Here is a 23,946-nt window from a genome sequence, read left to right as displayed (position 1 = left end):
ATACACCTTAAACGTCAAAATCATTAGGAAACTCACTCATACACCTTAAACGTCAAAATCATTAGGAAACTGACTCATACACCTTAAACGACAAAATCATTAGGATACTGACTCATACAACTAAAACATCAAAATCACTTGGAAACTCACTCATACACCTTAAACGTCAAAACCATTAGGAAACTGACTCATACACCTTAAACATCAAAATCATTAGGAAACTGACTCATTCACCTTAAACATCAAAATCATTAGAAACTCACTCAACACCTTAAACGTCAAAATCATTAGGAAACTCACTCATACACCTTTAACGTCAAAATCATTAGGAAACTGACTCACACACCTTAAACATCAAAATCATTAGGAAACTGACTCATTCACCTTAAACATCAAAATCATTAGGAAACTGACTCATACACCTTAAACGTCAAAATCATTAGGAAACTGACTCATACACCTTAAATGTCAAAATCATTAGGAAACTGACTCATACACCTTAAACGTCAAAATCATTAGGAAACTTACTCATACACCTAAACGAAAAAATCATTAGAAACTGACTCATACACCTTAAACATACACAAAATCATTAGGAAGCTGACTTATACAACTTAAGCATCAAAATCATTAGGAAACTGACTCATACACGTTAAACGTCAAAATCATTAGGAAACTGACTCATACACCTTAAACGTCAAAATCTTTAGGAAACTCACTCATACACCTTAAACATCAAAATCATTAGGAAACTGACTCATACACCTTAAACGTCAAAATAATTAGGAAACTTACTCATACACCTTAAACGAAAAAATCATTAGGAAACTGACTCATACACCTTAAACGTCAAAATAATTAGGAAACTTACTCATACACCTTAAACGAAAAAATCATTAGGAAACTGACTCATACACCTTAAACATCAAAATCATTAGGAAGCTGACTTATACAACTTAAGCATCAAAATCATTAGGAAACTGACTCATACACGTTAAACGTCAAAATAATTAGGAAACTGACTCATACACCTTAAACGTCAAAATCATTAGGAAACTGACTCATACACCTTAAACATCAAAATCATTAGGTAACTGACTCATACACCTTAAACAAAAAAATCATTAAGAAACTGACTCATACACCTTAAACAAAAATCATTAGAAAACTGACTCATATACCTGAAACGTCAAAATCATTAGGAAACTGACTCATACACCTTAAACGTCAAAATCTTTAGGAAACTGACTCATACACCTTAAACATCAAAATCATTAGGATACTGACTCAAAAAACGTCAAAATCATTAGGAAACTGACTCATACACCTTAAACGTCAAAATCTTTAGGAAACTGACTCATACACCTTAAACATCAAAATCATTAGGATACTGACTCATACACCTTAAACGTCAAAATCATTAGGAAACTGACTCATACACCTTAAACGTCAAAATCTTTAGGAAACTGACTCATACACCTTAAACGAAAAAATCATTAGGAAACTGACTCATTCACCTTAAACATCAAAATCATTAGGATACTGACTCATACACCTTAAACATCAAAATCATTAGGAAACTGACTCATACACCTTAAATGTCAAAATCATTAGGAAACTGACTCATACACCTTAAACGTCGAAATCACTAGGAAACTGACTCATACACCTTAAACGTCAAAATCTTTAGGAAACTGACTCATACACCTTAAACTTCAAAATCATTAGGAAACTGACTCATACACCTTAAACGTCAAAATCACTAGGAAACTGACTCTTACACCTTAAACGTCAAAATCTTTAGGAAACTGACTCATACACCTTAAACGTCAAAATCATTAGGAAACTGACTCATGCACCTCAAACGACGAAATCATTTGGAAACTGACTCGCACACCGTCATACTCACCATTTCCCCTTCCTAACTTCTTGAGGTCCTCCTTGTGAAGGCAAGTGGGAACCGTCGTGGTAGTCGGCGGCGAGGGCATGACAGACGTCGGGTGGTCCAACAGTCCCAAACGTCGTTCCATCGCCGCTGCTGATGCTGCTCCTCCACCGCTGCCGCCCCCGACGGCCGCAGCGGCACAGTTGAACAGGAGGATCAGGCCTAGGGCGGCGATCGTCAGCAGGGTGAGGAAGGGACCGCCTCTAGAGGGCAGCCGTGGTAGTGGCGGCTTCCCGCAATCCCTACACCCGCTGTCACGTCTCATGGTCTCTGCTACGCCATTCTGGAAAGGGCCAAGGACGACGAGGTGTATTAGTCCTTTATTGCTCGTGAAAGGAGTTCACTGAATAATAATAATAATAATAATAATAATAATAATAATAATAATAATAATAATAATAATAATAATAATAATAATAATAAGAGCCTACAATTTCGAGTATAAAATTGATTGACTGTACTTTAAAATTATTATTTCACAGTTGTTATAGATGATAATATTAATATTACTAATACCATTTTCAACATATAATTGATTTTATTTGATTTTAATAATAATAATAATAATAATAATAATAATAATAATTAATAATTAATAATAATAATAATAATAATAATAACACTATCCTGAGTAAAATTCTTATTGCACTTTTAAATTAATTAAACATTTAGAAAGTGAGAGAGGAATTATATCGAATATCAAGAGAGAGAGAGAGAGAGAGAGAGAGAGAGAGAGAGAGAGAGAGAGAGAGAGAAATTCTTTTCTTGACACAGGCAGGCAAGCGGACGGACGGTCGAATAACACAGAAGCAGATTTGGCGCTGTCCTTTTTTGCCAGCCGCCTTTTCTTCTCTCGAAAAATTTGTTGTAATACCACAGGAGAATTATCAGAGGCTGGGCAGAGGGGGAGGGGGAGGGGGGGGAGGGTGTTCGCTTAAGTTTTGCTTTACCCACCGGAGAATCTCATCAACTGAACATCATGTAGCTGTAAAAAGACACTTGAAATGTTTACGGAGCTGGATATACTGTACGGAAAATAAAACTAATTTCCATCCACTTAATAAGCATATAAAAAAAGTTATGAGGTCTTTTATTCCTCACACCGCTGGGCTGTGGAACAGTCTCCCTGAGGGTGTTGTGTAATTAGAACCTAAAAAGTTCGAGCGAAGATGCCATGTGTTATGCTGCCCTAAAACTATTCACCTAGTATTTTACTTTGTTTATATTTCTATCTATTTATCTATTAATTTGTTAAATTATCTTATTTTTTTCTTTTCTAATATCTGATTTCTACTTTTTGAATTTCCCATTACCTTCTGTAATTTCTTTCAAATGGACACCATGTTCTTGGGAAACTTGAATTTCAAGTCAATGTCACCTGTGGGCTTGTTCCATATGAATACGGTTCATCATCTGATTAATAATAATTACGATTGTGAAAGGCAAGGTTTTGATAGAGGAATACCGCAAGGAAATTTCAGGGACCAATAAAAGATTTTGAAAGTGTTTGTAAAAGGTCACTGTGAGTAAATATGACAGGGAACAGTAAGTTGAGAGAAGATCCCCTACGGGGGAGAGTTAGACATTAAACGATACAAGTGGCTTCACATTTGTGCCAGTGAAAAAGACCAGCGTTCATATATGCCGAAAATTTACGAACACACAAATATAAATATATATATATATATATATATATATATATATATATATATATATATATACATACATACATACATACATACATGTGTATGTATATACATATATATATATATATATATATATATATATATATATATATATAATGTGTGTGTATATAAACATATACACACACAAACACACACGCACAGCTATATATATATATATATATATATATATATATATATATATATATATATATATATATATATATATATATATATATATATATATATATATATATATATATAAAGCATCTTTAACTCTTTTGTGACAAGTTATTCCCACGAAAACTAAATATGCAAAACAATTGTTCTTACCACCACTGCACTTTAAATGCTTATGCCAGACAGAAGAAAATTATACAATACGATAAAATAATCACTTTTATGTAAGCTCATCCCGTCGGCCTCTGCACTGCAATCCCAAAATGCGTCATCGTCGAATTTCGAGCTGTCACGCTTGCAGGTTGCTCTTGGAAGGAGGAAGGCGGAGGGGGAGGGGGAAGCTTTCTCGAAGGGTGGAGGGAGGAGAGGACGGGGGAGTCCTCCCCTCCTCCCTCCCACACACCAGTACCGCCTAAACTTTGCCGCCGCCGAATCAATGGGATGTTGGCGAGGCTCAGACCCAAACAAACTCCCCCAGAATCTCCCTCTTTGTCTCCCTCACCCCCCATCTCCCTCACTTCTCACCCCCATCGACCTATCCACCCCCCACAATCCCCACCGATCCCCCTCCTCCTCCAACACCCCGCCGCCCTCGTCTTCTTCTCCCTCCACTTCTATACTCGCCACGCATTCTCTTCAGCTCGTCCTCCAAACATCTCTCTCTCTCTCTCTCTCTCTCTCTCTCTCTCTCTCTCTCTCTCTCACACACACACTTTGCAGGATAGCAGATTTAACTATTTTTTTTTTACTGTTAAAAGAAATTCTATTGGGAAAAATACAAGCAGAAGTTTCGACCCACGAAAAAGATATTAAAAAAATAATACATATATACTGTATATACTCGTATATATAAACACACATATATACATACATACATACATACTGTACATACATACATACATACATACATACATACATACACACCATTTCAAAACAGTCAACAGAATGCACTTTTCCTTGTCATCTTTCGTATCAACTGTAATTTTCAATGGATGGAGTCTTTACATCAATAAGCCACAGTAACTGCTTGCATTAAACATACGTTTCATTCATTACAAACAAGAAAAGTCCAGTTCCACTACATAAATCCTAACATACATTCTCCCGATTTGAAGGATGTGGAAATTGGCCATTTTTTCTTTCTCCTTTTAAGAAGCACATGCGCATACATAAACAAACAGGCACATCATACACATACACACACAAACACTGCAGCTACATCAGAAAGGCCATCTTTCAATATTCTTTCAACAATTCGTGGTCTTGCCCTCTACCCTGAGTAGGTAGATATATATATATATATATATATATATATATATATATATATATATATATATATATATATATGTGTGTGTGTGTGTGTGTGTGTGTGTGTGTGTGTGTGTGTGTGTGTGATTAGCATATTCTTACAAACTCCTATTTTCTCTACAGGCTCAAACCATCCTCTAGCTTCTCTTCCTGGTATTCATAAGCTCAAATCGAGACCATGTGCTTCTTTAAAGCACTAGATGATATGTCATTGTAATACCCACAATGCCTTCTTAACTTCTCGAATTCTTCACACATTTTTTTGGATACACTTGTCACTACAAAGCCTGAGATCCAAATCCAAGACTATGAAGTAATTCTGATGCTCATAGCAAGATTCGAACCCGCCTACAGAGTTTCAGAACGAGGTCTAGAGCCGCTCACATATACCTATTGAAATCAAAGGCATTTATTGAATATTAAATCAATTTAAAATGGCTAATATACACACGACTGTCCGCAGCTTGCCTTTGGAACTACCACTCTTTTTCCATTGTGCAATTGTAATTAAATTCACTATACTTTTAACTGCAAAATTTTTACACAAATGTCTTCACTATTCTGGCAATTTCATACGACTGAATTTGCTTTTCTACTTTAAATTTCAAGTCCATTTTCACTTCCATACATTCACTATCTTGACTCTTACTTATGCCGGCTACACCTCAACATTTCAAAGTAGAGTCAATTTTCCCTGAAATTTCATCAGACAAAACTTCTATCTGAAAAAGTTCAAGACAGTCTACCTCATTATGTACACGAGTTATTGGGTGGGGGCTATCCAACTGAGTTATATTATCTTTCATATATAGACGTCTTCATATAAATATCTCTCTATTTGCCAATGCATATATGTGATAACCTCTCTCTCACTTTCCAATGTCAAAACAATGTTCACAAACATAAAAACGAATGTATAAACAAGTGTACGCCATGATAAAAATTGTTTGTTCCAGGCAACCGTATGGCAATAAAGTACCTCTGGTCTCAGAGCAAAATGAGAGAGAGAGAGAGAGAGAGAGAGAGAGAGAGAGAGAGAGAGAGAGAGAGAGAGAGAGAGAGAGAGCTCTACGTCGACTACATCGTAACAAAAGCGAAATCGATCACATCAAAATGCAAAGAGGAAAGTAACCATTTTTGCCAAAATTCTCGAACGCCATTGTTTGACGAACCTTTGCTCCGACGAAAGAATGTCTTAGAAATTCGTCATTCTTACTGATAAGAGGTTCAGTTAAACCAGCTCAATAAATGAATGATTAAATTCCCTCCAAAAATGAGGGAAAAACCAAAGATTAACTATTTCATGAGACCAAGAGAAGCAACTGCAGCTATCACGAAATCAAATAAGTAGAACCCAGATAGATATCAGTGAATGAAATGCCAATATAAAGAATAAAATAAATACTAGTTCAACAGCCGTCATAAAACACCACCGGAGTTGTCAATAAACATGCACCGTCATGCTCTTTGCTTGTACTGCATGATCTAACCTTTTTACTTTCTTCCTTAAACCTCCATCCAACCCCCTTCTCTCACAACTCTGCCGTCTCTCCTCACTCCTCACTCCTCACTTTGCAAGTTGCTCACCTCCCTGGTTTCTCTTCCTTTCGACCCTCCTCCTCCCCAGACGCAAACAGTCTCTCTCTCTCTCTCTCTCTCTCTCTCTCTCTCTCTCTCTCTCTCTCTCTCTCCTCAGTGTCCCAGTGCCTCGGTACCTTGTCACCCTCTCGTTCATCAACCCTCCACCTCCCTCCCTACCTCTTCTCTTCCCCTTCTCCCCCTCTTCCTTCCTCCTACCAACTCCCCACCTACCGCCTCCTCCTCTTCCAAGCCCTCGATATATATACTAGTCTCCCTGAAAACTCTCTGCCAAACCCCCTTATTCCCCCAGCGTTGGCGAACCCTAAGACGGTGACGCAATAATCAATATGGTAGCCTAGAGTCGTCCCTAACCTGTTGGCTCCCCTCATCCCCTCCAGTCCCACTTTGCCAAACCTCTCTCTCTCTCTCTCTCTCTCTCTCTCTCTCTCTGAGAGGGTCGATAGACAGATGTCACATAACCATCATGAGGCCCCTTCTTTCCCTCCTTCCTTAGGTGGGTCATGCGTGTTTATATGGGACACTCTACTGTAAGACTAGTACTAGTACCTCTCTCTCTCTTGCTGCTCTCTTCGTTTCTACTGAGTGCCTGTACGAAATCTCTCTCTCTCTCTCTCTCTCTCTCTCTCTCTCTCTCTCTCTCTCTCTCTCTCTCTCTCTCATGTAAGAGAAATATCGCCCCCTCTAGTTTCAATGGCATTATATAATTAGTAAACACGGCACCGCCATTGACTCGGCCTTTAGACGCATCTTACGAACGACGTCTCTCGTAATGTTTGTTTTGGTTTGCGTGTGTTCCTGAGAGAGAGGGGAAAGAGAGAAAGAGTGACCTCCTTCACCGACTTCCCATATCCTAACATGCACGAGAGTTGTTTTAGTGGTATTTTGAGTCTCGGTGAGAGAGAGAGAGAGAGAGAGAGAGAGAGAGAGAGAGAGAGAGAGAGAGAGAGAGAAACATGACATTTAAAGTGGACAACCAAGAGAGGTCTCCGGTCGCCGAGCTATAGGTCTAGCTCTCTTCACAGCCTCTCTCGTCACTGCCCCTTTAACACGGTGCCAGATATAGCCCAAACGTGAGCTGTCTGCACAACCCCTCTTTTTCCCCTCTGGCCACCCAAACCCCCTCCTCTTCCCCCTCTTTCTATCCCCACTAGGACTATCTACTAACGCACAAAAACGAAAGGCGTCTATTCGCACAGAGCGGGACTCCCTCCGTTGTCTTTTTGGGCAAAATATAACAGCCGCGTTCCACCGTCACGTCTCCCCCCCCTTCTCTCTCTCTCTCTCTCTCTCTCTCTCTCTCTCTCTCTCTCTCTCTCTCTCTCATTACCGTTCTTGTTTCCCCCTTCCCCCTCCCCTCATCTGGTATTCCGTCCCTGCATTCGTCTTTTGGACCTCATAAAAGCCAGAGGGTGGAGATGGATGGCGGGGTACCAAAAACTGCTATGTGGACGAAAGCTTAAGGAAACATTCGGAGATATTTGATTTTCGCTGCTTTTGAGAGCAATCGAAATGGAGCAATGCTAAATATTAGGCTTCTTTTCTTGGAGCAATAAAAAAATATTTGGCCCATTTTCTTGGAGCAATAAAAATAGAAAAAATATTAGGCCTACTTTTTTTTGGAGCAATATAGAATATTTGGTTTTTTTCTCAGAACAATAAAAAATATTTGGCCTATTTTCTTGGAGCAATAAAAAATATTATGCCTATTTTCTTGGAGCAATAAAAAATATCAGGACTATTTTCTTGAAGCAGTGAAAAATATTATTCCGCTTTTCTTGAAGCAATAAATAATATTTGGCCTCTTTTCTTGGATCAATAAAAAAATATTAGGCCTCCTTTCTTGGAGCAATAAAAGCTTTTAGGTCTCTCTAATGGGAGCAATACAAAATATTAGTCCACATTTTCTTGAATCAGTATTAAATATAAGGCCTTTCTTCTTGAAGCAACAGAAAATATTAGGCCTCTTTTCTTGAAGCAATAAAAATATTAGGACTTTAGTTGGAGCAATAAAAAATATTAAGCCTCTTCTATAAAAAATATTAAGCCTATTTTCTTTGAGCGATAAAAAGTATTAGGCCTGCTTTCTCGGAGCAATAAGAAATATTAGGACTTTTTCTGGAGCAAAAAAAAAAAAAAAAAATTAAGACCTAATTTCTTGGAGAAAAATATTAGGCCTCTTTTCTTGAAGCAATAAAAAATATTAAGACTTTTCTTGGAGCAATAAAAAATATCAGGCCTACTTTCTTGGAGCAATAAAAAAATATTAAGCATCTTTTCTTGCAGCAATAAAAAAAATTAGCCCTTTTTCTTGGAGCAATAAAAAATATCAGGAATCTTTTCTTGGAGCAATGAAGAAAATTAGCCTTTTTTCTTGGAGCAATAAAAACTATTAGGCGTCTTTTCTTGAAGCAATAAAAAATTAGCCTTTTTTGAAGCAATAAAAAATATTAAGCCGCTTTTCTTGAAGCAATAAAAAAATTAGCTTTTTTCTTGGAGCAATAAAAAATATCAGGACTTTTCTTAGAGCAATAAAAAAAATTAGCCTTTTTTTCTTGGAGCAATATAAAATATTCCTCCAAGGGAAAAGACTAACTTTTTTTATCGTTCCAAGAAAAGGGGTCTAATATAAAATAATAGACCTCTTTTCTTGGATCAATAAAAAAAAAAATTAGCCTTTTCCCTTAGAGGAATAAAAAATATTAGACCTCTTTCCTTGGAGCAATAAAAATAATACGCTTATTTTCTTGGAGCAATAAAAAATATTAGGCCTCTTGTCTTGGAGCAATATGAACAAAATTAAAAAAAAAAAGATGAAGGCACGAACTATAGCGTCATTCACAGCAATCAAAACGCAGCAACACATTGCAACCTTGTTGTTGCTAGCAATCGGAGGGAAATTATAAAAAGAAAGCAATGCACTTACGGACTGTTGAGAGCAATGTAGAAACGAATATATATATATATATATATATATATATATATATATATATATATATATATATATATATATATATATATATATATATATATATATACTGATATAAGTATATATACATAAATATATATACATATATATAATATATATATACATAAATATAATATATACATATATATATACATATATGTATGTATATATATATATATATATATATATATATATATATATATATATATATATATATATATATATATATATTTTCACAGATAAAGCAATCCTCAGGGTAGAGCAATAAGCAATGTTTTTTTACAACATTGCGCAATAGAATTTGAATGAAAACATGAAATAAAAAACTTTACAGTAAAATTAGGGGAAAATTATTAAGTTAATCTGGGAGAAAATGATGAATGAAATTACCGAAATATTGCGTTCTTTAATTGCAGTCATATGAAGGAAAATATACGAGAAAACTATTATACAATCTGTACCAAAAGATATATATATATATATATATATATATATATATATATATATATATATATATATATATATATATATATATATATATATATACATACACATACATACATACGTACATACATACACACGTATCGGATGGATTATTTCGGCCTAAACGAAAATATTAAGGAAAGTTACACTACTGTATTTCTGTATGCAATTTGTGTGTGAGAGAGAGAGAGAGAGAGAGAGAGAGAGAGAGAGAGAGAGAGAGAGAGAGAGAGAGAGAGAGAGAGAGAGAGAACCTATATGAAAAAGCGCGTAGACTATTAAGGCATTTCTATTTCTTTTTATCTTTCTTTTCAGAGAGAGAGAGAGAGAGAGAGAGAGAGAGAGAGAGAGAGAGAGAGAGAGAGAGAGAGAGAGAGAATATCTGTAAGAAAAAGGAGGTAAAATATTAAAGCATTTCCACTTCTTCTTATCTTTCGTTTACTGTAGCCAAACGGCTTACTAAGACTCAATCTTTTTACTTTTGCCAGTGAATGTGCGTAAGTGTATGTGTATGTATGTATGTATATGTATGTATATATAAGTATACATATACATATATACAGTATATATATTTATTTATATATATGTATATACATGTGTGGCTATACATAAATACATTAAATATATATATATATATATATATATATATATATATATATATATATATATATATATATATATATATATATATATATATATAATATATATATATATATATAACCTAATAACACTGTAAGGTCACAGGTCAAAAATATGGCATTCCCAGCATAAATAGAAGGTCACAATAAACACAAATAAACTCATTTACATAATCACCCATTATAATCTCAAAGCTTTTATAAATATATTTCAACCTTTTTCACGCCATGTGATTATACTAAACGCTCTTTTCTATTAATATAATTCTACAAACGCAATTTGGATAAATTTGTACAAATCCTATTTTCACTGTTCTCATATTTTATATTATCCGTGGATAGTAATAATTATTATAAGTTCAGGCATAACATTATATACATAATATATATATATATACATATATTTATGTATATATATATATATATATATATATATATATATATATATATATATATATATATATATATATATATATAACATTCATAACACTAACAGTCACCTCATTAATAAATGATAAAATAACAAATGAAATAACATCACTTAAAACATTATACGACACACGGTACAATTTTTGTTTAATAATAATAATAATAATAATAATAATAATAATAATAATAATAATAATAATAATAATAATAATATCCACGTCACTCCACTGCTTCGAGAATTCGGGAATGAAAAAAGAATTGTGAAACACTCATCATGTTTGGAAGATCCGTCTTCGTGTGTGTGTGTGTGTGTGTGTGTGTGTGTGTGTGTGTGTGTGTGTGTGTGTGTGTGTGTGTGTGTGTGTGTGTGTGTGTGTGTGTGTGAGACATCCCCGCAATACGCGATCAAATAAACACTGATTTATCATATATACATGTCTTGTCAGTTTTCTTTTTTTTTTTTTTTTTGAGAGAGAGAGAGAGGGAGAGAGAGAATCTTTTGACAGGCCTGGCAACAAGAGGAGGAAGATAGCACCGATAAAAAAAAACTTAAACATCCACATACAACCCCACAATTTGTCAAAAAAAAAGGGGTCAAATTTTACATCCATCTTTCCTGGTATCTTAACATCGAGAAATGAGGGTCCTTGTTAATTAATATTTACAAAACAATAAGAGGAAAAATTTAGCTAAACTCGTGACAACATGGAAATGATTTCTTTCCTCAAAAAGTTTTCCATGTTTTCGCATGAACGTTAATTAAAGGTACGTGTTAATTATAGGAATATTATTATTATTATTATTATTATTATTATTATAAAATTAAGAATTATATTATTATATTATAAGAATAGGAATATTATTATTATTATCATCATTATTATTATTATTATTATTAAGAAGATGAATATTACCCAAAACTGGTATTCATACATGCATAAGTAAGCCTTAAGTATACAACATTCATTTGCCCTTCCTCTCTCTCTCTCTCTCTCTCTCTCTCTCTCTCTCTCTCTCTCTCTCTCTCTCTCAGTAGAATAGAAGGGAGCTTCTTGCTACATCCGCATAGGCCCGTCAATGCACCTCACGTGGTCCACTGTAGGCATTTACTAAAGGTCGTTTGCAGCGTCCCTTCGGCCATACTGCAATCACTTTTTAGCCTGTTTTTTTTACCTCCAGTCCAGCTTTCTTTCTTCAGTCTTGCTGTCCAACCTCTCTTAACTATCACGTTTTGAACTTTGTACTTCATCTTGCTGTGCAACCACTCCAACTCCCTCTTTTCACTGCCTTAAGCGCTGAGTGACTGAGGGGGGGGGGCCACACGTGCTTTAGCCCCTAATACCCTAATTTTCATAAAAAAAAAATCAAATCAATAAGGTAATAAACAAAACATTAGTAGTAGTTACAGGTGATGGATGGGACCCCTTTGGTTCACAAAAGACAACAGAATGAATCTATTTCGACAGGTTGTTTACACAAAATACTATATCCATTAAAATAACCTAGTCTTTAAAAAACATTCACAGCAGCATGAGTCTTGAATAAAAAAATACTCATAGCAGCATGAGCCTTGAAATGAAGACTGAAAAGAGGAATCGAACAGGTTCCCGAAAGCTCTCTGTATATATTAATTTTTAAATATATTTGACAAGGGGAATCGAACAGAGATCCGGAAGCTCTCAGTATAGATTTATTTTTTAATATATTGAAAAGGGGGAATCAAACACATTACCGAAAGCTCTCTGTATAGAATTATTATTTAATATATTTGAAAAGGGGGAATGGAACAGATTCCCGAAAGCTTTCTGTATAGATTTATCTTTTAATATATTTGAAAATGGGAACAGAACAGATTCGCGAAAGCTCTTTGTATAGATTTATCTTTTGAAAAGGGGAATTGAACAGATTCCCCAGGGCTCTCTGTACAGAATTATTTTTGAATATATTTGTACCCATACAAAACTGTGAATTGTTTCTCCAGTAACCTAATCTGTTCAAGTCAGATTGAATATTATTATTCAATTAATATCATGCGATGAACATTATTCCCGAAAGACGTGAATAACTCGCCCACTGGGATTATTGGGATGAATGAATGAATCTTGAAATTTAAGCTACAAAGACAACAAGCAGTGAGGCACTTTCGGCCATTCAACTCTCAAGAGCCGTTGGAGTGGCTGGACAGCGATATAAAGGGATCCAGAAAATAACAGAGGAGGAATTACAAGGATCTAATAGTTACAGACAGGTTGTACAGCAAAAGGCTTTAAGTAATGCCTACAGTGAGCCACGTTAGGTGCACTGACGGCACAAGGCGCTGCGAGAGGTAATTGGAGCTAATGTTTCAGAATGTGGAATCACAATTTATTGTTTTACTACTTATCGGATCTCTCTCTCTCTCTCTCTCTCTCTCTCTCTCTCTCTCTCTCTCTCTCTCTCTCTCTCTCTCTCAACTATTTTACTCGACTTAGTGGAAGTTGCTCTTGAAACTGTCCACCTATCATTTCAGAGAGAGAGAGAGAGAGAGAGAGAGAGAGAGAGAGAGAGAGAGAGAGAGAGAAAGAATGCCAGTTAAAGACTTACGGCCATGTGACCTTCCCTGTCCATTCAGGTTAGTGACCTAAACTGCAGAACAAGTTGAATCTCTCTCTCTCTCTCTCTCTCTCTCTCTCTCGTATTTTCTCACATCTTTCTCTTTTGACGCAAAAGAAATCTTGTTCCCCAATTAAAGAGTAAATGGTCTCTCTCTCTCTCTCTCTCTCTCTCTCTCTCTCTCTCTCTCTCTCTCTCTCTCTCTCTGTGTGTGTGTGTGTGTGTGTGTGTCTCCTTGCGGTCCGCTATAATAATAATAATAATAATAATAATAATAATAATAATAATAATAATAATAATAATAAATAATAATAATAATATCCTTTATTACAGCTCAGGGCCATATAAATGGAATATACAAAGTAGAGACAATACAATACACACACTCTAGATACACGAGATAACAGGATAAAAATGATAATCGGCAATATCCACACAGTTTCTCAAGAAGTAGAAAAAATAGCATTCATAATAATGGTAACGACAGTAATAATATTGAGAATACTAGAAAAAATATTAAAAATAATAATTAAAAAAAAAACAGATTGCAAACAATTAATTTCCAGTTACGGACCTTAGGTAGTTACAGAAGTCAGGTCCAGAAGGCTAAATATCCAGAAGGCTAAATATTAAAAATGAAAAAATCAAAACTCAATAATAATAATAATCACAGTAATAATATACAAATAATAATGTTAATAAACGTATAAAGACAACAACAACAACAACAACAACAACAACAACAACAATAATATAATAATAATAATAATTAATAAAATAATAGATTCTGCAGATGACACTTAATAATTGCAAAAATAGAGATTAAGCATACACAGCAAACCCAGGCCACCCCTGTGTGAAAGGATGATAAGGTCATTTATGGAACAGACGCCTCATTATCCCATCTTTCCCACACTTTGGGTACCTCATTCAATGCCCAAGGTAACACAGACACTCAATCGTCGTCGTCGTCGTCGAGAGAGAGAGAGAGAGAGAGAGAGAGAACTGAAATGTCATCAACGCTTTGTTCTACAGTAATTCTCGAATTCTTCCTCTCCAGCTCGACGACAACTCGAAATATCGGTAAATTTTAGCGGTAGAACGTGTGTGTGTGTACACACACACACACACACACACACACACACACACACACACACACACACATATATATATATATATATATATATATATATATATATATATATATATATATATATATATATATATATATATATATATATATAATTCTAGCCAATTTCTCTTCATATGAAACTGAGAAGCATAAAGTGTTGTTTTGTGCACAAAGAACATCATATAAAGTAAGGCCTCTTATGAAGTGTCTATTTCATATCTGGTGCCAAGGTCTTCTGACACTATCCCCATAAAATAAATCTATATCAGTGAAATACTTAAATTAATTCCATTTCAAATATGTCTGTTGCACGTAACAAAATTCCTGGGAATGTAAGAGTGTATAACACCAAACATATGTAGATAGCTTAAAATTTGCAGCAAATATCCTTCAGACTTCGAGGCAAAGCTTTATTAAATTATGGCAGTTGGCCACACTTTAATATCACTGAGAGAAAAAATCAAACAGCATTTGGAAAACTCAACATCGAAATCAAACAGCATTTGGAAAAGTCAACATCGAAATCAAACAGCACTTGGAAAACTCAACATCGAAATCAAACAGCATTTGGAAAAGTCAACATTGAAATCAAATAGCATTGGGAAAACTCAACATCGAAATCAAATAGCATTTGGAAAGCTCAAACATCGAAATCAAATAGCATTTGGAAAACTCAAACATCGAAATCAAACAGCATTTCGAAAACTCAACATCAAAATCAAATAGCATTTGGAAAGCTCAAACATCGAAATCAAATAGCATTTGGAAAGCTCAAACATCGAAATCAAACAGCATTTGGAAAACTCAACATCGAAATCAAATAGCATTTGGAAAGCTCAACATCGAAATCAAAAAGCATTTGGAAAACTCAACATTGAAATCAAATAGCATTTGGAAAACTCAACATCGAAATCAAATAGCATTAGGAAAACTCAACATGGAAATCAGCTAGCGTTTGGAAAGCTCAATATCGAAATCAAACAGCATTTGGAAAAGTCAACATCGAAATCAAATAGCATCTGGAAAGCTCAACATCGAAATCAAATCAGCAGTTAGGAAAACTCAACATCGAAATCAAACAGCATTTGCAAAACACAACATGGAAATCAAACAGCATTTGGAAAACAGCAACATGGAAATCAAATAGCATTTGGAAAAAGCAACATCGAAATCAAATAGCATTTGGAAAACACATCGAAATCAAATAGCATTTGGAAAACCTAACATCGAAATCACATAGCATTTGGAAAACTCAACATCGACATCAAACAGCATTTGGAAAACTCAACATCAAAGTCAAACAGGCATCGAAATCAAACAGCATTTGGAAAACTCAACATGGAAATCAAATAGTATATATTTGGAAAACTTAACATGGAAATCAAATAGCATTAGGAAAACACATCGAAATCAAATACCATTTGGAAAACTCAACATCGAAGTCACATAGCATTTGGAAAACTCAACATCGACATCAAATAGCATTTGGAAAACTCAACATCAAAGTCAAATAGGCATCGAAATCGAATAGCATTTGGAAAATTCAGCATCTCAAAAAAGAAAATCATAAATTGAAGCGTGAGCGCAACCAAGCAAGGGTGGGGGGGGAGGCCATTACGGAAAAAAAATGAGAGCAACGAAAATTTCTCAAGAAGAAGAGATCAAACAAATTCGAGACAACGCCAATCAGTCATCATCAGGTGTCTGTTGCTTTCCTCCTCCAAGACGCGATTCCGAGAACTAAACACACACACGCATTAACACAAACACACACACACACACGCCGGACTGGCCGTCGACAAGTGTTTGGCTCAAGAACAACACTGTACAGGTGTTTGGCTCGGGGGGAAAAACACTTGTCCACGAAGGTGTTTCGTCAAGTATTTTACACACACACACACACACACACACACACAGGAAGTTCTTTCATTGACAGAACGATACGTCATCCATCCTGTTGCTATTTTTGAATTCTCGGAATACAATTTCAGGTGAAAATATTTAATTAAGTGAACATTCCGAATCATATATCGCAAAAATGCATACTGCATAAGATCGAATAAAAATTATTCCATAGGTACTAAATACTGAGATAATGAATTATATCTCTGAATCGTTTTACTATAAGAAAAATAAGTTTTCCAAGAGCCTTTTCAAAAGTTACATAATATTCCACAAAGCTTCGTATCAGTTGGAAATAAACCGCCACAACAGTAGTGAATATTGAATGTTTACTGAAAGAATTTAGTTACATTAACATATATGAAAAATAAAAGAAAAAATACAATATATATATATATATATATATATATATATATATATATATATAAATATATAAAATTAAAATAAAATAAATGAATGCACCCAACATAAATGGAAGTTTCCCTATCTTTACACAGATTTCATTTACCGATCACATAATTCTTCCAGAGAGAGAGAGAGAGAGAGAGAGAGAGAGAGAGAGAGAGAGAGAGAGAGAGAGAGAGAGAGAGAGAGAGAGAGAGAGACTTGATATTATTATGTACAATTTACTGTTCTCTCACTTTCCTCTCCCAAATCTACAACCTTGAAAGTTAGTTTAGGATAACCAATGACAAAGCCTTGTTAAAAATGTATGTATGTACAGTATGTATGATGTATGTTCAAAGTGGAGCCTGATTTTCCATTATGGGATTAAACTGCTTCCAGATGACACTTTCTTATCAGTATTTATATAAATTCTTTATTGAATGACTATCGCCCGTCAGGCGAAGCTAAAACGGTAATGAATAATTTTTCAACTATCCTTCAATAATTTTTCAATTATTATTACTCAATAATTTTCCAATTATTAAACAATAATTATTCAACTGTTATTAATAATGCGTCACTGACATATAAATCTTCTTTAGACTATTTTGTGAGGCTTTCAAAATTACTGAAATAACCATCGTAAGCAGTATTACCCAAAGCAATAATAATAATAATAATAATAATAATAATAATAATAATAATAATAATAATAATAATAATAATAATAATAATGAATATTAAAAATCCCGTTAGTCATCCATGTTATCAATATATAAAATACTTTGTATCTTCCGTCTTTTGGCCATTTACAAAAAAGTGCAAAACCTACAGCGGACTAAAGATAACAGTTTTGACTATATTTTTAACATCCACGAATATCTAGACGCGTAAATCGATATTAAAACCAACAGATCGGCTATACATATACAGTTCTGACTATATTTTTAATACCAAAGATTTTTTAGAAAGGTACGTCGATAGTAAAACCTATAGAAGACCTAGGCTACATACAATACAGTTTTGACTATACATTTAAAACTCCAGAATTTTTAGAAAAGTAAGTCGATATTAAAGCATACAGAAAACTTACAGATAATACTGTTTTAAATATTTTTTAACTCCCAAGATTCATTTTAGACAAGTAAGACGATAATAAAACCTACAGAGGATTAAAGCTAATACAGTTTTGACTATCTTTTTAATACCCAAGAATTTTTAGACACGTACGTCGACATTAAAGACTACAGGGGACCTACAGATAATACAGTTTTGACTATCTTTTTAATACCCAAGAATTTTTAGACACGTACGTCGACATTAAAGACTACAGGGGACCTACAGATAATACAGTTTTGACTATCTTTTTAATACCCAAGAATTTTTAGACACGTAAGACCAATAGATTAAACTATCTTTTTTAATACAGAATTTTTAGACAACCGACATTAAAGACAGTTAATATCTTTTTAATACCCAGTTTTTTAGACTATCGACATTAAAGACTCTTAATACAGTTTTGACTATACTCTTAATACCCATGAATATTTAGATGCGTTACGTCGATAATTAAACGAAAATCCACTTCTGGACATCGTATGGAACTCCCCCCCCTCCCCCTTCAAAAAATTGGTTCTTATCAGCCGAAGAAGGCAGTCAACGTCCCCCGTCACCCGCCTATCCTTGAGTTCCTTCGGCGTGCCCTTTGCCAGCTGCGGAGGATATACCGAAATCCTCAACCTCTGAATCCCGCTGTTTTGGTCATGACAGATGATGGATGTTTTTGTTATCGCTGCTGCTGCTGCTGTTGTAGTAGTAGTTTATTCTTCTCTCTCTCTCTCTCTCTTTCTCTCTCTCTCTCTGTGTGGATAGTTGTTTAGCTTTCATATCACAATACGGCATATGATGTATTTATTTTTTTCTCTCTCTCTCTCTCTCTCTCTCTCTCTCTCTCTCTCTCTCTCTCTCTCTCTCTCTCTCTCTCTGGACAAGTAGTTTTCACATCAGAATTCTGGATGAAATATAAATATATTATTATTATTATTATTATTATTATTATTATTATTATTATTATTATTATTATTATTATTATTATTATTCAGAAGATAAACCCCTATTCATGTGGAACACGCCCACGGTGGCCACTGACTTGAAATTCAAGCTGCCAAAGAATATGGCGCTCATCTGAAAGAAATTACAAACGATAACAGGATATACAGAAAGAAGAGATCAGTCATTAGAAACAAAAAAAAAAAAAGGGAAAGTTAAACAATAATAACTAAACAGGTAAAAGTATAAATAAATTAGTAAAATAAAAGGTGAATTGTTTAATAACTGCAGTTTGCTTAACGACACGAAGCACCCGAAAATGCGAGTAGGTTGAAGGCGAGAGATATGAAATCACAGAGAAAATATCAATACTCTGAAAGGCAATATACTATAATAATGCGTTTTTAAAAGCGAACATCATCGGATAAGTGCCGTCGTCTGACTCTGAAGAGAAATGTATCTTTACACAAGTTCTTTGGTCTTCAAGAGAAATGTCAGCGTCTCGCGAGACACTTTTTTTCTTGATCAGTGAAAACGCGTTTCACTTATACATAACAAGTTTCATTTAGACAATGATGGGAAGTAGGATTTGAAACAGATATATTCGATGTTATAGGTGGGTTGTACGTACAGACCTGGTCTTTCTGAGTTCTTCATTGGATGGGTGGGTAGAGCTCTCGGCTAGCGCGCTGTTGGCCCAGCGTTCGACCCTCCGACCGGCCAGTAAAGAAATAGAGGATTTTATTTCTGGTGATAGAAATTCATTTCTCGTCATAACGTGGTTCGGATTCCACAATAAGCTGTAGGTCCCGTTGCTAGGTAACCAGTTGGTTCTTAGCCACGTAAATTAAATCTAATCCTTCGGGCAAGCCCTAGGAGAGATGTTAACCAGTTCAATGGTCTGGTTAAACTAAGATACACTCAACTTAACCTGGTCTTTCTAATGAAATAATGAAATTATATTTCTAATGAAATGAAGGCGTTTCCGTCATACATAACGAGTTTCAATTTGGTCTTGAAATAGATATACACTTGACCATTCTAATGAGATACAGCCTCTTGTTTTTCTTCTTTTAGATGAAATTATTCTAGTCTTCGAGATTCATTAAAAAGAAATCTTGAAGTAGTCTTGAAAACAGTTTTAGCGTGAATGAAATTCGAGATACAAAATGAACATCCAAACTATTGGAATTTGGATATCAAATTTAGGCCAAACGCCAAGCGCTGGAACCTATGAGGTCATTCAGCGCTGAAAATAATGCTGAAACAATTGTTAGGAGGGGGTGAACGGAAATAAGATGGAAGAGAATATGAACGGAGGAGGAACAGTAAAAGGAATGAAAGGGGTTCAGCTAGGGGCCGAAGGGACGCTGTAAAGAACCTTAAGTAGTGCCTACAGTGCACCGTGTGCTCATTTACTTACGTAGGTGATTACCATAAGGTCAAAGACCATTTACTTTCAGCATACTAGTTTGTTTATAAAAACAACCTAATGGCAGATGTTTTCTTCTCACGAACTTAAATGTCTGTTCGAATGTAAATAAAAAAAAATTATCACACTTCTGTCGAATTCTTTCGACAATCACAAGGTCATTTCACTCACCTCATTTTAAGCAAGGTCTAGACCTTGATTTTAGGCATACGACCATACACACACACACACACACACAAACAAACACGCTCTCTCTCTCTCTCTCTCTCTCTCTCTCTCTCTCTCTCTCTCTCTCTCTCTCTCTCTCTCTCTCTCTCTCTCTCTCACATATTTATTTATATATATATACCTCCTTACTCCAGTGGATATCAGTATATATGGTAAAAAATGGCAAATTTAACAAACTTCATAATTTGTGAAATGATGAAGTTGATACAGAGAGAGAGAGAGAGAGAGAGAGAGAGAGAGAGAGAGAGAGAGAGAGAGAGAGAGAGAGAGTCAGGATTGCCTTCGTTGAGTTTCTGATAAAAGAAAAGAAATGCAGCTTAAAAAAAAAAAGGTCATTTCAGTGGGGTGGAGGTAAAGGTTTTAAAGGAACGTGACCCATAAACAAGAAGACTAGGAGGGGGCAGAAAGACCAGAAGGGGGAGGGGGTGAAAGTGAGAAATTTACGAGACCATGAACCTGTCACTCGAAGGAAAGGGGAGGCCACAGTGCTACACAAAGTCTGAGGTTGCATTATTGCACGTGTCACGCTTTCAGGCAAGACCCCGACGGAAGTTGGACATCGACTTCGACAGACAGGCGACAACAAAACGCAGAGGCGGGGAGGTGGGGGTCGGGTCGAGTTATGACGGGATGGGAAAGGGGAAGGGGAATGGGGGGAGGGGGTAGAATGGAGGGAAGGTAGGGGGTGTGGCCAATGGACATGGTCAGCCAATCGGCTTCTGGCACTAACCTGGAGCCAAAACATTCGACTAATAGGCAGAGCTCCCTGTCAGTGCCCTCCAATCACAGCTTTGTTTTGCCTCTTTTCCAAAAATCACCGACCAATGGGAACCGCTGTTGCGTCACCGCCCCACCATCAGGCCATGTATATATATATACGTCCCGACGGAAAAAAAACACGAAAAAAAACCAAGCGAATAATAAATAGCTTTGCAGCAGGATGCCAGCACATTCCCGAATAATGCCAAGGAATTGGGAGACCGTATGCCAAAACCTGCATTTGCAATATCTGTTGTCTCTCTCTCTCTCTCTCTCTCTCTCTCTCTCTCTCTCTCTCTCTCTGTGTGTGTCTCTGCTGACAAACCGTTGGCACTTAGAGCTTTGTGCAAGCCTTATTGTCTCATGACGAGGTTAATTCTTAATGCCTGGTCTGTGGCTTCCTTTTCTTTTCTTTTTTTTCAGGGTCAATGGTAACTGCGACGTTGAGCTTACGTTAGATCTATCGTGTTACGAGTGAGTGGGACATGTGGTCATTAGTGTTGGTTCGAAAGGTCAATCAAACGTACATTATTGTAATAACCACAATGCCCTCTCTCAACTCCAGGGAAATTTTCGTTCTCGGCAGAGGAGGAAAGTAAATATAAAATATACTCTATATCCATACTTGACTACAAACACACACACACGCACGTATACAGTATATAATTTATATATATATATATATATATATATATATATATATATATATATATATATATATATATATATATATATATATATATATATAGCCTATGCATATATATACGTGTATATATATATATATATATATATATATATATATATATATATATATATATATATATATATATATATATATATATATATATATAACTATGCATATATATATATACGTATATATATATATATATATATATATATATATATATATATATATATATATATATATATATATATATATATATATATACAAGCAACTGGTAGTATTTCATTCAAATTACCCCACAGCACGAGTATGATGGAGCTAATCAACACATGAGCACGTGTTTTACAGAAATACACTCCTGACTCATATATTTATGTTTGTGTATAATATATATATATATATATATATATATATATATATATATATATATATATATATATATATATATGTGTATATATATATATACATATATATATATATATGCATATATATATATATATATATATATATATATATATATATATATATATATATATATATATATATATACACATAAATATATATATATATATATATATATATATATATATATATATATATATATATATATAATGATAGACAGATAGAACAAACGAGTCACTAACGTACACAACAACACCGTCAGTCTCGCCTCGTGACCTTATCATAGCCCAAAATGAATGGGCCTCCGTACGTGGTGGTATGTACATGATCTGGTAGCATGAGGGAAGGGGGAGGGGAAGGGAGCCTATGACGAAGTGCTCGAGAGAGAGAGAGAGAGAGAGAGAGATTCTGATACCCCAAGGACGTTCGCTGACTTGAATGATATGAGAGATAAGGATGGCTGTGGGAAATTTGAAAGGCAGGATTGAGGAGTGTTGAGGAACGTGATAACTGGAACTGTGATAAGTGATGGGATGCTTTAGGGTGCAACGGCTGTTGAAATAATTTAATGTTTGTTATTACAATGTCGATGATATTCATCATTATTAACAATATATTATTACCATCCATGTTGCTTTCATAACAAGAAATCCAGGAAAAGATGCCCCATCTGAACTAAATCCTAACAGATAGAGAGGTTGGACAGCAAGCTAGAGGAAAGGTAGCGGAATGGAGGTGAAACAAGGGGCTAAAATATGGGTGCAGCTACCACCTTTTAGCAACGTCTACAGTCTAACAAAAGGGGCGCACTGAAGACACAAGCCCCCTACGGGAAGTACCGGTATTAACAACGTGCCCGTGCTTTACTCTTGCTATCAGTACTTTTAAAAGGAAATATACTACTGTCATTGCTATCATCATTGTTAGAGCGCTAAATATTCTTATTTTTAAACGGACCTTCTTTCTTACCATAAACGGTAAGAGCTGAGTTCCTCTCCAGGAAGAAACTACTGCCAATAGAGGGTCTTTTTCAAAGAAACTTCCCCAAAAGTGGCCTCTTTTTCTAAGAAAATCAGCCAAAAGAGACTCTTTTTCCGAAGAAACTCTCCCAAAAGAGGCTGTTTTTCAAAGGAGCTCCCCCATAAA

At 35.1% G+C, this 23,946-nt stretch overlaps 1 protein-coding gene across 1 annotated transcript in view; it reads right to left on the bottom strand.

Moving 5' to 3' along the window:
- The window catches only part of LOC136838687 (uncharacterized), a 359,996-nt gene that overhangs the window by 59,356 nt on the left and 276,694 nt on the right, over positions 1-23,946 (bottom strand). Inside the window, 1 exon segment of the mRNA XM_067104090.1 lies at positions 1,910-2,228. Within this exon segment, the coding sequence (XP_066960191.1) occupies positions 1,910-2,210 (301 nt within the window). The 5' untranslated portion in view covers positions 2,211-2,228.

Source organism: Macrobrachium rosenbergii, chromosome 5 (genome assembly GCF_040412425.1).
Source record: "Macrobrachium rosenbergii isolate ZJJX-2024 chromosome 5, ASM4041242v1, whole genome shotgun sequence".
Lineage (NCBI taxonomy): Eukaryota > Metazoa > Arthropoda > Malacostraca > Decapoda > Palaemonidae > Macrobrachium > Macrobrachium rosenbergii.
The sequence above is the reverse complement of the archived record's forward strand: the minus strand, read 5'-3'. Positions and strand labels throughout refer to the sequence as shown.